Genomic DNA, 17,947 nt, shown 5'->3' with positions numbered 1-17,947 from the left:
GTGTTCTTGGTAGAAAAGTTGAGGTTACGGCCCAATGTAACCACCACTATGACCTTATGCACTGATAAGATTTGTTAAATTAAACATGAGGGATTTCTCTGGCTTGCTGCTGCTGCTAGAGGAGTTATTTGCAATTTGCAGTCTGGGCTGTTTCAGCAGACAGAAAGCTCAGAATTAAGCATTCGACAGCCATTTCAACAGTTTTAATAAGTAAGGTATAATGAGCAGATTGCCAAATATTATGAAGTACTGCACATACAAGGTGGTGATTATACTGTGGTTGTGTTACATCTTATTTTTAAATAATAAAATGATGCCATTTAAATCACTTGTAGTGCTGGGCAAAGATTAATCACAATTAATTGTGTCCAGAATATATATATATATATATATATATATATATATATATATATATATATATATATATATATATATATATATATATATTAGGGGTGTAACGGTTCACAAAAATCAAGGTTCGGATCGATACGACAGTGGTGTTACAGTTCGGTATATTTTCAATACAGCAAAAAAAGGAAAAGCCAGAGGATTTCTCTGATTTTAATTTTTAATGTATTAAAACTAACATCATAAAAGTACGATCTTGTTTTGTTTTCTTTTACTTTAAACAGTGATAGAGCTATACTTCCGGGGTTTCTGCTAAGCAGCAAATAAAACAAATCCTTCTTTATACTCAAAACCAAAAAGCTTCTTATAAAAAAAACAAATGTAATATTGTAGTAGTTAAACAAATAAATAGAAAATCGAAAATCGGTATCAATCGATTTTTAAGTATTTTATTATTTTTAGAAAGATGAGTGTCTCCTTTTCTTCAGACAGCACAGATCTGCTTGATTTAACTGTCACCTGCCATTTTAGTGAATCTAAAAGCAGAATGAATGAATTTTGAGACTCGATGTCTGATTTTCTTTTTATATACATTATATACATTATCGTAGCAGTGCAATATGGCTGTATATTATCACTTGTGGGAGACTAAGGCACTCAGCCTGCTAATCGTGTGATATTAGATAAAAGGTAAATAATATTTAAAAATAATAAATACTTTCTCAAATGTATGCGTGCAAGTGTGCATTTTTATATAAGAAATATATACACATTATACACACACTTAAATTAAACTTTTATTTTGGATACAATTAATGACAAAACAAATGTTCATCACAAGTTTTTTAAATGTTCTTTAAACTAAAACTCAAATATACAAACCACATGACTCTTTGTAAAAAGATCAGATTTTAATGGGTAGGTCCTATAAGGACCACTAATTGTATTAGCTAACATTGCTGCATAGGAAAAAGTGTCAACCACAGCTCACTAATGTACATGTGTATTTTGAAAACACACTGTAATTTACAGATAAATATTAATTTTTTTACTGACACAGAGGCAATGTACATGCTAATGTAAGCACCCTTGTGACATCACATGTCAACTTACTGGCAAACAAATTATCTTCACATCTTAAATAATTAAATAAATGCTTTGTTTATATTAGCTAACGAATATATAAAGCATCTGCTGTTCAATACTGTCTAGTATTTATGTCGTACTGTACCTGCTAAATGATTGATTGAATGGATGGATGGATGGATGAATGAATGAATGAATGAATGAATGAATGAATGAATGAATGAATGAATGAATGAATGAACAAATGAATGAATAGCATTTTTTTTTAAAAATATACATTTTCTAACTTTTCACATATTTGACTTTTTTTTTAACATCTGCTAAACAATTGCCAAATCCTTGACAGTAGACTGATGCCTCGTTCTATTCTGATGTACTGCAAGCACTCACTCTACTTCTGACATGAAGGTAAAATGGATTTGGAATCTTCACTTTGTTGTGTGGAATGTTTCATATACATATTTTTTTTAATGTGTGATAGGTTGTCACCCTTGTGATTAAACACAAAGTTCAATTCGTGCCTTGCGGTCCTTTGCAGATACCTCTTCCCTTTCTCTACTCCAACCTTTTCTGTCATATCTCTACTGTCCTATATACAAAGTGTTATAAATAGTTTTTTTCTCTTTTTGGTTTTAAATTTTAGATGCTGTTATTAAATACTTGCTGCTGCATTTTTAGGTTGTAAGTAAAAACCTAATTAAGGAAATAAAAAATTAGAGAAGATTTGCTATGAGATAAAAGCATAAATAAAATATCTGCTTCTCACTACTGTGAATAATTGTCCCTGCTGAATGAATGAATGTATAATTGATTGAATTAATGGTTGAATAGTTGAATGCATGAATGTGTGAATAAATGGTTGAATTAACGGTTGAATGAATGAATGAATGAATGAATGAATGCAAAAATACATGGTTGAATTAATGGTTAAATTAATGAATGCATAAATGAATGGTTAAATTAATGGTAGAATTAATAGTTAAATTAATTAATTAACAGTTTAAATAATAGCTAAATGAATTATAAATGGTTAGTTGAATGGTTAAATCAATGGATGAATTAATATTGGAATGAATGAATGACTTAATAAATTATTGGTTGGATTAATGGTTGAATGGTAGAATGGTTGAATGAATGAATGAATGAATGGTTGAATTAATAGTTGAATGAATGAATGAATAAATGAATTTATGAACAAATGACTAATTAAATTATTGGTTAAATGACTGGTTGAATGAATGGTTGAATAAACGAATAAATGAATTAATGGTTGAATGAATGGTTGAATTTATAGTTGAATTAATGAGTGAATAAATGATGGTTGAGTTAATAGTTGAAGGAATAAATGAATTAATGAATGGTTGAATGTGAATGGTTGAATTAATAGTTGAACGAATGAATAAATGAATGAATGAATAGTTGAATTAATGGTTGAATGAATAAATGAATGAATGAATATTTGAATTAATGGTTATATTAATAGTTGAATTAATGAATGAATGAACGGTTGAATGGTGAAATGAATTGTTGAATTAATAGCTGAAATAATCGCGTAATTAATATTTGAATGAATGAATAAATGGTTGAATTAATGATTGAATTATTAGTTGAATGAATGAATAAATTAATAGTTGAATGAATAGTTGAATTAACAGTTGAATCAACAGTTGAATTAATGAATAAATAAATAAATGAATAAATGGTGAAATGAATGATTTAATAGTTGAATGAATGAATGAATGAATGAATGAATGAATGAATGAATGAATGAATGAATGAATGGTGGAATAAACGGTTGAATTAATAGTTGAATGAATTGATAAATAAACGAAAGAATGGTTGAATGAATTGTTGTTTGAACGAATGAATGAATGAATGAATGAGTGAATGAATGAATGAGTGAATGAATGAATGAATGAATGAATGAATGAATGAATGAATGAATGAATGAATGAATAGATGGATAACTGAATGAACAAAAACATCAAACTCTCCTTCTACAAAACCCCCCTCCCAAATATTTTTTTTATTTATTTCTACACATACTTTTATTTTAAATGTAAATGTCACACATTTCACACTGAATTATTGTCAAATCTCTGACAGTAAACTGATGCCTGCACATCCTGCAAACTCACACAACTGCTGACATAAAAGACAAATGGATTTTGGAATCATCACTTTGTAGTGGTGCAATATATATGGCTTCTTGCTGTTGTGGTATGATGCAACATGAGCAAAAACAATTGTGTCTGGTGAAGACACAATGTCAGGTTCTACCTAGAACAATGGCACAAACCAAGAAGTGACAAAAGTGTCCTGCTGTTACTTGTTGTTTCTCACTGTCACAGATGGTTTAGGACAAAACACAGCATGCATTGCATCATGCCTGGTTAGGACATCGTGTTAAGGTTTTTTTTATTTTTATTTTTTATCTCTAACACAAAGAATGAGAATTACAGTAATGAGTTTTTTGCCTAAGCCAATGAGCATGTAAAAGAGCAGAATTGGCCTACAGCAGGTATGTTTTTTAGTTTATTTGACAACTCTTAATACACAGCACCCTAAAAAAGACGAATTTCTTCCCCAATCCAAAAATATGTGGCCTTGTTTAAAATTTTACACACTCACAGTTGAAATTAAGCAAATATACAAGGAAAACTTGTTCAAAACAGAGCACAAGCCTTTTTGATTGCCTAAAAAATAAGGATATTGGTTGTGAAAATGTGGTTTTTGTATTAATGGCTGCTCCAATATATAGTTGAAGTCAAAATTATGAGCCCTCCTGTGATTTATTTTTCTTTTAAAAGTATTTCCAAAAGGATGTTTAACAAAGCAAGGACTTTTTCACAGTATTTCTGATAATAATTTTTATTTTTGAGAAAGACTGATTTGTTTTATTTTGGCTAGATTAAAAGCAGTTTAACTTTATATATATATATATATATATATATATATATATATATATATATATATATATATATATATATATATATATATATATATATATATATATATATATATATATATATATATATATATATATAATTTAAGGACAATATTATTAGCTCCCTTAAGCAAAATATTTACTTTTCGATTGTCTACAGAACAAACCATCCTTACAATAATTTGCCTAATTAATAATACTATAATATTAATAATAATAATAAAAATAATAAGTTTTCAAAAGCTCAAGGACACTTAAAAGAAAGATAAAAGAGATAGTAAGAAACCTAAGAAACAAATAAGCAGAGTGCAGGTGGATCAAATAAAGTGGTCAGTGCATTTGCGTTTGCATTTGTATGTAGGCATGGGAAGATAACCGTTTTCAAGTTATACCATGGTTTGGAATAGTTAAGGTTTTAAAACAGTCAAAGTTTTTTGCTATACTGTTGCTGATGAATGGGTAAGATTTTTTTATTCATGTTTGCTATTTTGGACAACAATATATCAGCAGAAAAGATATTTAAAGATGCCATTTTAAATTGTAAAGAAACCTGTGTTTTTGAAGACAGCAAAAGTCAATAATTCATTTGAATTATGTAACCTGACATGTTTACTGCTCAAAAATATTTAGAATGTTTCCCAAAACAAAATATAGTGTTCAAACGGGAAAAGGCTTTTGTTTTTTACCCAGACATTTAAAAATAACTTATTTTAGAGCAGAAATCACAATACAGTGGTACCAAGGTTATCATCCCATCAGAATCTTATACCGACCCATGTCTATTTGTATGTGTTAGAGTTATTTCCCAGAAGACAAGCAGACTTTTGGACAAACTGTTAAGTTTCATGACAAACTGTTCATTTGTGACCTAAATCGCAGAAGCAGCGAATCGTGGGGTTGCTTGGTAATTTCCAAAAATCAAGTAAATTGTATTAATTAAAATATTAGGATTATTTTAAATAATCATATTTATTATACATAAATAACTATTCAGCATTTTTATTTACTTTTTCTCCTTTGGATTGTGACTTCTGGAGTGATTTGGGTTATTACAAAGCAATAGCCCCTATAGATTTCACTGACTAAGAAACTTTGCAAGTACATGTCAACTTACACTAACCCTAACAGTCTACTTATAATCTAATAAGAATTAGTTTGTTGTAGATACAATGCAATTAAATTCCACAAATGGACCATCAAAATAAAGCGCGACAGATCAATTTTACAGCACCCTTTTAAACTTCACAAATACTTTTCGACACTCGGGTACATTAAAAATGAATTCAAGTCACGACTGAACATGGAGGATGATCTTACAGAGATTGGTTGTAGTTGTAAGTTTTTTTTTTTTCAGTAAAAATAAGGATTATTCATTTATTTTCCTTTTGGCTCAGTTGATTATTTATCATAGGTCGCCACAGCAGAATGAACCACCAACTATTCCAGCATATATTTTATGCAGCGAATGTCCTTCCAGCCACAACCCAGTATTAGGAAACACCCATACACTCTCACAATCACACATGCAATCATACACTATTGCCAATTTTCTTTACTCTATTCACCTATAGCACATGTCTTTGGACTGTGGAGGAAACCGGAGCAACCAAAGGAAACCCAGGCAAATACGAGGAGAACATGCAAACTCCACAAAGAAATGCCAACTGGCCCAGCTGGGACTCAAACCGGAGACCTTCTTGTTCTGAGGTGACAGCGCTAACCACTGAGCCACTGTGCAAAATAAGGATTAAAGGCTGATTTATAGTTCTGCGTCAAATGCCGGCTTATGCTACGGCGCTGACGCATAGCCCTTTGCCGTGGCCGTCGGCGTTGCTGACGTGCACCTCTCAAAAAATGTAACTACACTTCACAACGACGCGTAGCGCAAGCTCTGTGATTGGTCGGCTTGGTAGCGCTGACGAGTCTGGGCGGGACCAAGAGCCGCGTGAATGGTGCGAGCCTAATGGAGCGATTGTTTACAAGTGTGGAGTCCCGTGAAGGAGCTCCGGATGAAAAGTTTTGTTTTGTGTTTACCTCATAGTTAAAGTTGTTGCACGTCCGCCGGTTCCTGCCTCAAAATGTTGTTCAGGGAAAGCAAAACAACAGCGAAGAAAATGGACACAGAGGAACATTTACACCTCACTGCCAACTAGCGTTTCGGAAGTGTTAATGCAGACCAACAGAGACAGTGCACAGAAGTATAAATGCACAGCTACGCGCGTTGCATGCGCCGTGGGTTACGCCGGTCATTTGACGCAGAAGTATAAACCAGGCTTTATGCAGTACATTTTTATTTGTTGCACATGAAAAAAAAAAAAACTTTACTTCAAAAGTAAATTAATGCAAATGGACAAAAATAGAGCAAATTTATAAAATAATGCATTAAAACATTAAACAAGTTGGATGTTTTACGGTGTAATTTAATATAATTTGTCAGTTTTTCTACACTGTAAAACCCAAAAAGTTAAGGTAATTCAAACCATTTGAGGAAACTGATTGCAACAAACCATTTAGGTTGAAAAACAAATCCTAATAAGTACTGTAAACTTAATCCATTTGAGTAAATGAAGCACGTTGAGCACAGTAAATGAAGAGAACGTAAACCAACTGAGTACACTAAAACCCAAGTGTTTAAGGAAACCGATTATGACAAATCATTTGAGTAAAAAAAAAAAAAAACTCATCTAGAAGAGTACTGTGAACTCATTAATTACCTTCAGTACTGAGTTCAAAACTCCTTTGAAATGAGTATAAATAACTTTCATTCAATTTTGACTACACTCATTAATCGTTGATAAAGCTGACAGTAGGGTTTTACAGTGCACAGTTGAAATACAAAGTATCAACTTAATACATTTTGAATTTTTAGTTTTTGCTTGTAATTTTATGAAATTGTTATTTTCCTCTAATTACACAGAATACCCCTTGAAGCCTTGCTGCCAGTCTTTTGACTGTTTTTTATAGAGATTTTTAGAGATTTTTATAGATTTTTTATAACATTGTAGTTATTTTTAATTTCATAGATGCATTATAGTTTTGTTTTGTTCGAGATGCCAATGTTTTCCAGAAATGATTCTCTGTTTCCCTGGGGAGTGCACAAATTGATAGGGGAGTGCTATAGCTGAAAGCTTGTGAGAGAAAAGGGACAGGGGTTTGAGAGGGGTCAATTGTATCTCTGACTGCTGGTCTTTGAAAATCATACTGGGTCTTTAGGTTTAACTTTAAAGTCCCCAATAGAAAGGTGAAAAGAGAATGTGGAAGTGTTTGGAAACAGAGGGGAATCGGAAAAAAAAACTGTTTAAAGAAATACTGTATATTCTTCAAGTTCAGTTACTGTTGCATTTGTGTTTCAGATTGAATCATTTTAAATGGTTGTAACATGAATTCCTTGTATATTTTAATGAAGGAATCAGTGGTAATCAAAACTAATGAAGAGAAAGAAAGAGATGTGAAAATTGAAGTTCTAATGTATTGTGAATTAGACCAGTAAGACGGTCAGTGGGTAAGACCATGCAATCATCAGATTCCAGACTGAACAAATGCTAGAGACATCCTGCTATATCCATACACTGCCTGGATTTCTTTACCCTGAATAGAACATTCACATATTTATGAATTTCATCCGCAAAGCTCCAATATGACAGTTCGATAGCATTACTCTAAAAACAGTCATTGTTCATGACAGTCCAGAATCCTTGGAGGTATGCTGTAGTCCACTAGATCAGGGGTTCCCAAACTTTTCAGCACGCGACCCCTAAAATAACAATACCAGTGACTTGCGACCCCCAATATCCTCTGAGGTGGTTATAAATACAGAAAACTTGCATGCAATGGTGCACACACACACCAATAGACCAAAGTCTATTCTTCGTTTAATTTTTTAATTTTGTATGTGAGTGCTGTAAATGGCCCAGAAAGTTTAACCTGGTGTTATAAAATCAATCTGCTGCATCTGACGCTATTGTCTTTAATATAATGTAATTACCCCAGGGGTCGCAATCCAATAGAACTAGTAAATAAGCTACTATAGTAACTATAAACGACTGTTTTTTTTCTCTTCAGTTGGTTATGGATAAAATATGGTAAGTCTTATGGCCTAATAATAATAAGTAGATTTTTGGAAATCACCAGGCGACCCCCCTTCATTGTTCCGCGACCCCTCAAGGGGTCCCGACCCCCACTTTGAGAACCACTGCACTAGATGATCCCCTTAATCAACTTATTTTATTTATTTATTTATTTTTTTGAGGACATAAAAAAACACTTCATCAAAAAGTGTGCAGTGCTTCTTTTTTAATAAGATTCAGTATAATAACTTTGGCTAAATAAATCCAATTTTATGGTATCACAGCATTATTATTACTACTTAAAATTATTATTATTTTTTTATGACTGGGTAAAACAAAGTTCAACTTTTTCTCCCATTAAACACAATATTTTTTTTTTAAATAAACATTCAAAAATAAAACAAAAAAAAAGGAACAGTTAACCGTAAATTTAAATAACTTAAATAAATCATTCTGCTGTCTACATTAGTTTCAAAAACAGATTTCACTATAACATAGAAAGGCATCTTTAGATATCTTTGTTTTCTTTGGACATAAATTAGGCCACTGCACTGTTCCGGTCTATGGCATGGTTGTATGTTGGTGGTTATGTGATTTGTTTTTCAGATCTGTTTGCTGAATTGTGAGCTAACCAGTAGCTTTTGCTGCTGGAGATACTGGTGCCCTAAAAAACTAAATAAAATGGTTGTTAAAAACAAACAAACAAACAAACAAACAAACAAACAAACAAACAAACAAACAAACAAAAAACACTTCCAAACAAAAGTTTGGGTTTTTATATATTTATTTATTTATTTTATTTATTTTTATTTTATTTTAAAGAAAATAATTATGTTCATGAAGACGGCATTTATGAAATAAATTTTTTTTAAGTTAAATTGCTAAATATTTATTACAATTTTAAATAACTAAAGTGAATGTACAGGTGCAGATACATCTGTACCAGCTCTGCTACTCCAAGCTTCAGTGTATTCATATGGCTAGCGTTGTTTTTTAGGATGTTGTTCCCCTTTCTGATCCCCGTGGAACGAGTAATGAATCAGGGATAAGAAATTGCATTGAATCACACACCCACCTTTAGCATAACCAACCACAGACCAATGGTAGCTCAAAGGTGTTTAGGAGCCAAAACAACTTCCCCAAAATTTTGCTTTGGTGAGATGTTTCCAACTGCGGAAATGAACTCAAAAATAACTTTTGTGTAAAATTATGTCATTTCATTCTTCGATTTTGTTTACAATATACTTTCATCTAAATGACGCTTGTTTCTTTCTGTACGTCTTTGTGTTGCCTTGTTATCAATTTTTTTGTGCATGGAGGTCAGTTCAGGACTGTGGTCAATATAGTCTTTAATCTGGTACTGGTCACATCCTGTGATTGTCCACTACTGCTCAAAACTGCTCAGTAATGGAGGTTCAGCTTCAACAAACCTGCCGTTCTACAGATACCAAAGACCTTAATTATCTGCTTCACTTGTTTAATTTGGATAGGAGACAAATCTGACTGTCCTCTAAAATGAAGACTGCGTCAAAAACTGGAAAATGCTGCCTTTGAAGGATGCAATACAAGATAGGATGACAAAGGAACATGAAATTGCTTTATCTTACTCATTTTGAAGGCAGGAAAAAATAAGGATGTCACTGAAAACTGCCAACAAAGTACCAACAAAAACATTTTGATTGAAAACTTTTTGAAAACCCCAACCTGTTTACAGCCCAACATCACTCAACCGTGTGTGCATTCAGTTAAAAATGAGTAATTAAAACATGTTTTAACATAATTTATTCATGATTAATTAATAGGCTACAAGTCACTTAAAAAAATAAAACAAGTCCTTTGTAACATGATAACATACAGTATGTACCTGTATAACTGTTTGTTGTAGAATCTGGAAGCTTCTGAAACCATTTTTTCTCTTTCACTTATCTACAGTAAGATAGCTCTTCTTAATCTTTGGTTTTGTCAAACTGTTTTTAAAATAATGATGTAACTACTGTAAATGTGATGTTTTTATATTAGGTGGTTTTCACTTTATAATAGTCAGGAACAGGGCTTGACAATAACACCCACCAAATGCGGGTAGATTTCAGATGTGGTGGGTTAGAAAACCTCTCTCATTAGCTGGTTTAATTATTGTTAATGAAAATTTTTTTTTGTAAAAGTCATTTTCTTAAAAGCAGTTTTCGACAATAAGGATGGCCTAACAGATGTGCCAATGTGATCTTACAATCAAAAAGCAGCATGACTAACAAAAATAATTGTGTTCGCACGAGCAAAAGAAAGCAGGTGAATACCGAATGAGAGAATGATCACTCGCGCACAGGCCATGTAATGCACCCGACTGTTTAAAAGGCGTGCGCACGCGCGCACGCACACACACACACACACACACACACACACACACACACACACACACACACACACACACACACACACACACACACACACACACACACACACACACACATATATATATATATATATATATATATATATATATATATATATATATATATATATATATACATATATAAAAATTATTAATAATTCTGACTTCAACTGTATATATGAATCCTTTTGTAAGCAAAAGCTATTGCTGCTTTCGCTTTAACCATTGTTTGAACAGATTATTAATTGGCCTAATGTTACCCGTGTGCGTGTGATCATCCTTTCATTATTACACACGGTTTTTTACTGTCTTTCTTTTTTTTGATATGGTTTAATAATCTTTTTCTTTTTTTTATTCTTTTTTTACAATAAAATTGCTTGATTTGGGACCTTTAGCCAGGACAGATCACTCTGCATATTTTAGACATTACAATAATTATTTTTCAAATGTTTTTTTTTAAAGAAAAGTTTTTTTGAATAAAAGTGCATGTTTTCAGCTATTGTTGCTTGTTTTTGACACATGTGTGGCTACTAAATAATTATTTATTAATTTTTGTAATGTGGTAAGAGATACATTTGGTAAATCCTTAATTTCAATGCCCTAAAAAGTCATGTGAAATAAATAGTAATTGCAATGTGACACTATGAAACCACAGCCAATTTGCTCATACTCATTAAGCAAGCTCATACCCAACACACAAAAAAGTCAAATGAAATCTAGTAGCAACAGTGCCTGGTGATCAAAAAAGTTAATGTCAAGGCCTGGTCAGAAATATTTTGACATACTGTAGAACTGATTTGCAGAGGATGAGCAAGATTCTGCTGGGGCTATATTCCTTAATTTAAACATTTCAATAACAGTTAACTATAGACTTACCTGATGAATAATTTCAGCAACTGGAAGTTGGTCCACATACGTAAAAGTTTCAACTTGTAGATCACCACTTCCAGACCTGTAGAAAAGAAAGAACGCAAATAAGAAAACAAGAACTGTTTTTACCAGAGACAAAACTCCTTAAATGGACCATTTTCAATGTTTGCCTCCAATAGCAACAACAACAAAATCCTGTTTTCAGACTAAACAAATCACTTTTTTGTCTTTTGTAAAGTTAAAGCGCTCTAATCTCACAACATTATGCATTAGGATGAAGAAGCCAAGGCATCAGCATTGTACAGCTATCCCCTCCGTAATTGCCTACATTCTGTTCATTTGAGTGGTGGGACAAGCAAAGCTCAGAGACAGAATCAGATGAAAGAGTTTGCTTCAGCCCGTCTGTCTGTGCCTTCATGCATGATTGGCTTCTGAAATTAGACTGACTGTGATCTGGTGCCCAAAAATGAGAGAAAAAAAAGAGGCACGGATAATGAATGAAGGGAAGAATTATGTTTCCATCTAAAAAGCTATAATTTAATTCTGCATAATATAAATCTGTGCACCTCCCTCAAGAAAAATAAAACATTCATCCAGATTTAGCAGGAACAACACTATTTTATGTTTAGCAGAGCAAATGTAACAAATCCAGCTTTTTAGATATTCATTGGGTGATGTGGGGGTGGTGATTGACAGGTCATTTTAGAGATGTGTTCGCTATTGACTGAACAAACAGCAGACAAACAGAAAGTTGTTTGCATGGGGAATGGAAGTTAACAAAATAATTGCAGTACATTCACTGCTAGGCACAGCCAACGAATCCCTCCTGTATTTCAATGAGCAGCCTGGCCAGCCAATTCACAGACCACCGGCATGAGTCTTTTTTCTATTAGTTGACAAAATAGCCTGTCATTCCAACCATGTATGGTATAGGCATACTGTACAGAACCGTTTGTTCTGTCTCAGTTCAAATGGCTGGACTTCAATTACTACAAAATGGAAAAGCAACAAAACCACTGCTGGCTTATTTACTGTTAGGCTGCCGGCTATAACATATACACACCAGCAATGTAGCAAGTAGCAATCTAACAACCAGCTTCGAATTTTTACAACATATACTTTTAATTGTCATACTGAAAATTAACAATATGATTTTTCTCATGTTTTCAGAAGAACATATCAGTGATGTTAATCAATATCCAATGCAGTGTCAATAAGGTAAACTATAATAAAATACTATTTCCCCATACTGGGTCGCAGCTGGAAAGGCATCTGCTGTGTAAAACATATGCTGGAATAGTTGGCGGTTCATTCCACTGTGGCAAAGAAAAACAAATGAATGAATGTAATAAAATATCCATAAATTAGTAGTTTCTGTATTTTATGATTCATGTTTTTATATTTAATTTTTCCCCATTTATTTATACTTTTGAATTGCATCATGGGACATTGATCTTTCTTCCAACAACTTTTAACAATAAAAGTTTGAAAAAAAACAAGGAATGCGTTCATAAATGTCACATTTATTTATTTTATATAATTGCAAACGTTACAGTAGGCTATTTCGCATTGATCTAGAATAGGATAGGATAAACTTTATTTGTCCCCGAGAGGAAATTTGTCTTGGGCAAAAAGGTGCTACAAAATTGCTCTAAACAGACAGTAAAAAAAAATAAAACAAACAAAACAATTAAGAACATACATTGTTTACAAGATAAGACTGTATATATATAAAACACAGAACCCAGTCAGGTGCTAATGTACTACAGGTGCAGTGTTATTGGTAAAGTTCAACAGTTTTATCGAGGTTGGAACAAAGAAAAGCTTCAGTTTATCGATTTTACACATTAGCATTCTCAGCAGTCTTTTTCCTGAGGGTAACAGCTGATATTCACTGAAAAGAGGATGTTTGGAATCAGCACTAATATTTATGGCTCTTCTCATGACCGCCTGTTCATATAGAGTCTGTATGGGCTCGTATAGTTGTATTCCTATAATTTTCATGGTTGTTTTTTTAAATATGAACCAATTTACTTATCAATTTAACAGACAGGTTTCCAGACCAGACTGTGATTCCATAGCGAATAAGACTCTCAAACATAGCTTGATTAAAAACAAGCAAGATATTGCTACCCACCCCATACAACCTCAGCCTTCTTAAAAAACAAAGCCTCTGTTGTAGTTGTGTTCATAAGCTGTCAATGTGTGTTCTCCAACAAAAAAGACTGATTTGAAGTTATAATCACATGATGTTTATCGAAATGTTAGTAATTAAGTATTTATGTGTATAAAGCATCTGTTTTATTTGAGAAGTGCATCTCCTGATATGTGAAAAACCTGTAGATGTTTTACTTTGACATTTCCTTGATCGAGAATGACGTCGACTGCAACTTTCTGTCCTACACCACACCTACCAAAAAGGTACCATTGGTACCCTTTGGCAGTGGAGACACAAGCCTGATAAAGTTTTTATTTATTTAAAAACTTTCTAAAGTGCTTTATACATTACAGGTTGTGTCAAATCAGCTCAACCAAGCCCAAAACAATGGCAAGAAACCCAAACTCAGTCACAGAAACGAAAAAAAAAAAAAAAAAAGGCTCAGGGACCAGCTCTCCTTGAGTAAAGTGAATGAAAAAGGAGTTTAGCCAGCAGCAGACGTGACTTATCATTGGACTTGAGTATGATGAACGTCCTTCCTGATAAAGCTGCTGGTGCTGGCCAGTCCTGGGATGAAACTTTCAAGCTGGCCATAGGGATCTGTCCTGATATGTGCCAGTGCAGCTAATGAATCATTTAAACTGACTCAAAATAATTCACCAACCTTCACTGCAGTTTTGCAAGTATCATACGCAGCGAACTTTTAATCAAAGGCTTTTGGTAAATTTATATGAAAAACTATCAGGAGATGTCAGAGTGTGTATTGAGAACACACTTTAATTTCCTTTATGCCCACACCGAACGTCCTGATTTATTTTTTATTTTGTAACATCACCTGACATTTAATTACTTTGAGACTTGAGACCCAGGCTGAGCAGTCAACATCATCACCCTGGGCAAACCTGAATTACAATACAATCTCGTAAAGAGTGGGCACATATCATAAAGACGAGTGGGGAGTCTATTAAACCGTCCTCCTCGGTAAAACTTAATTTACCTAATGGAAGCCCTCTGATACAGTCACAGAGCCTGCAGAGGAAAGGAGGCGGAAAACAGGAAGGCTACAAAATGGTTTAGCTTCGTCACGCCTCTACTGTCAACGTACAGAGAGAAGTATCATAGAGGAGGAAAAATAAGGTTTCCGTTGCTTTAATACACACTGGTAGTATAATGTACTGCATTGTACTAAACTTTAAGAGAGAGTTTACCTTAAAATTAATATGCTGTCATCTTTAAAAGATTAGTACTCCTCCAGAAAAAAAATCCTGATAATTTACTCATTCCCAAAAACCCAGCCAAATCGAATGTCATCACTCGATTGAATGGGCGTTATCAGTGGTTATCAGCTGATAGATATGGGCCAGTAGGATCTTTTTGTGCCTACTAGTAGGTTCAGAAGGCTGTTATCATGCATCCACATGGATAATCAGCTATAGATCACATATGGCTATGGCTGGAAGTAATTAATTATTAACAACCTATTAATTGCATTTTATTAACGTCTACTTCTACCCCAACCCTTAAACCCAACCGTCACAGTAATGTTAAAACAGATCTGGATCTGGAGTCTTCTCTGTTAGTATAGCTGACTGCAGCAGCTCTGCTTTATTTTAAGGATTTACAGTAGGGGAAATAAGTACTTAACACATCAACATTTTTCTTACAAAACCTATTTCTAAGGGTGCTTTTAAATCTTTAGTTCGCTTCATTTGGTCCAGACCTAGGGCAATAAATAAGACATTGTTGTCGTCTTTGGGTTGTTTTCACACCACACTGCTGGCTTTGGTCCAAACCAGTTGAAAAGAACCAAAATGCACTTATCTGACAAAATCCACATCTTTCATTGACCAGATGTTGTCTAACATAGTTCCTAAACTGCTAATCAATTGGTCAGAATTCAAGTGCGGGAAAATGGCAATGAACTCGCTCAAGTAAGCAAACAGGCAGACACAAAATGTCAATTTTTTACTATGGGGGAAAGACTCCACTGACTGATTGTATCCTTGCTTTAGACAAACTATACATTTCAAGAAGAAAGTGCAGCCGTGGCTGGAAAAAAAACTGAGAAAGCTGGAAAGTTGAAACTTTAAATGCATCACACATTTCTTCAGGAGGAGGCGCAAATTAATTTAGCTAAAATGCGACATGGTCATCTTGGGGAAACATTACTAACGATCCATCAGGTTATGTAAGAAAACCATGTGTGCAAAGAAAACAAATCTAATTAGCTTACACATTAAGTCATGTGTAATAAAATGTATGACGCAAGGAAAAAAAAGTATTGAACACATGAAAAAAGGGAGGTGCAGAAAGGCAGTGGAAGCCCAGACAGCAGCTGAAATTTCTCAGTAGTTATTCAGCAACCCTCTGCCCTTTGTTATTATGAATGAATATTAGGGTCTTCAGTCCAACATCTACATTACCAGGAGGATGAAGATAAAACCAGGGTGGACATTTCAGCAAGACAATGATCCAAAACACAGCCAAGGAAACACTCAAATGCTTTCAGAGAAAGAAAATCTAGTTGTAGAATGGCCCAGCCAATCACCTAACTTTAATCCAATATATTAAAAAAAAAAAAGAAAGATCAGATTTGATAGACGAGACCCACCGAACCATCAAGATTTTTACACTCTGTTGAAGTCACACCTGAGCAATTCATTGCTATAGCTCCCTCCCAATGAATATTGGATAAAACGAAATGGCCAAGCATCCAGCCCGAAATATACAATCTCATTGAAGCTCCAAGTGATTTAACAAGATGGTCATGTGCAAGAAATAATGTTTCATGATTACCAGATTCAAAACTACGTAGTGCTAAAAACTGAGATTCTGCCTAGCCAAAGACAAGGAAAAAAGAACTGTACAAGGCCTGGGTATTAATCAACAAGCAAAAGCTCTGCATTCTGACAGCAAACTACACCTGAACTTACAGCAGGGTTTGTGAAATTTTACTTAGAGGTTAAGTTGGTTTTATATTTGCACATTCGGACTTTCTCCTTAATAATATAATTTCATAAAAGTATTATTTGCAAACTCTAAATAGTGAAATCATATTAGCAGCCGATGACTATCAAAATACAACACTGTTCACAGTTGTTCACAAATAAACAGTGTTAATGTTGTTTTCAAGTCACACTTGCACGTTATTTCAGACTGAATATTCAAAGTGCCGTGGTAAACAATATAGAGAGTGTGTCACAAGTTGTCACTGAATGAATGCGTCAATATAAAATATAAAATATAAAACTTACACCTTCACGTTTCATTCTTAGCATTCAGTGTGCGCTGTTTAATTAACAATGTTTAACTGTTTATGCTGAAATCATTGCTGCAATTAAAAACCAGTAATGTGTATGATTCAGCATAGCATGAACTTGAATATAACATGCATTTTTGACTGCATTTTTAATTAGGACGTCATTTAATTCAGCTCTCTTTTAGCCAAAGACACCTGCAGACAGCATTAAAAGCAGTGTGGTGTACGATAAATGTAAAGTTTTTCGTATTTGGCATCCTACTGCACAACACGACATGTTTACTATTGCCAGCGGCCGCTATTTGCATTTGGGAACCCGTGTGACGTAGGGTGGTAATTCGTCTAGATCAGAATTTTCTCTTGTGTCATTTCATTGTTATTACACATACAGTAATAATTTTCTTCAAATCAAGTTATATTTTTATGTTTACATTGTTTGGGTTTTTACCAAAATCTGGTTCTATTCCGTGTTAACAGCTGGCAAATATTATAAAAAAAAAGAAAAGAAAAAAAAAGAAAAAACAACATGACGTGTTCAACATATTTTCCCTACTGTAAGTTCATGGTCTAAAGCACAAGGCACAGGTGCACTTAGAGTGTGTATGTACCTACTTTTGCTATTTTAAAGAAGGGAAAAGTGGTCTGCATGCCTGGCTCATGGTCTAAAAGGGTCATTATTATGGCACGTCTTGGTCTTCATCTCCTCCTCTGGAGTTAGATGTGGTTTAAATCACCACATGCCATTCACATCCCAGGGAAGTCAGTCATGCAGCTGATGTGCTCATTAAGAGAACAAGGACAACCCTTAAGAGAATTACGAAAA

General features: G+C 33.6%; 2 protein-coding genes across 4 annotated transcripts in view; both read right to left on the bottom strand.

The window, feature by feature from the left end:
* Positions 1–17,947, bottom strand: part of zzz3 (zinc finger, ZZ-type containing 3) — a 675,084-nt gene that overhangs the window by 342,863 nt on the left and 314,274 nt on the right. The gene's annotated exons all lie outside the window — the stretch shown is intronic.
* pigk (phosphatidylinositol glycan anchor biosynthesis, class K) overlaps positions 1–17,947 on the bottom strand; it is a 70,689-nt gene that overhangs the window by 16,837 nt on the left and 35,905 nt on the right. For 2 of the 3 annotated variants that reach the window (XR_015477678.1, NM_001002149.1), the window contains 1 exon segment: positions 11,714–11,789. Coding sequence is in view for 2 of the 3 variants with exons in the window: in NM_001002149.1 (NP_001002149.1) it covers positions 11,714–11,789 (76 nt within the window). In the remaining variant the exon portion in view is untranslated. 3 annotated transcript variants of the gene reach the window in all.

Source organism: Danio rerio, chromosome 2 (genome assembly GCF_052040795.2).
Source record: "Danio rerio strain M-AB ecotype USA chromosome 2, GRCz13ab, whole genome shotgun sequence".
NCBI lineage: Eukaryota > Metazoa > Chordata > Actinopteri > Cypriniformes > Danionidae > Danio > Danio rerio.
The sequence above is the reverse complement of the archived record's forward strand: the minus strand, read 5'-3'. Positions and strand labels throughout refer to the sequence as shown.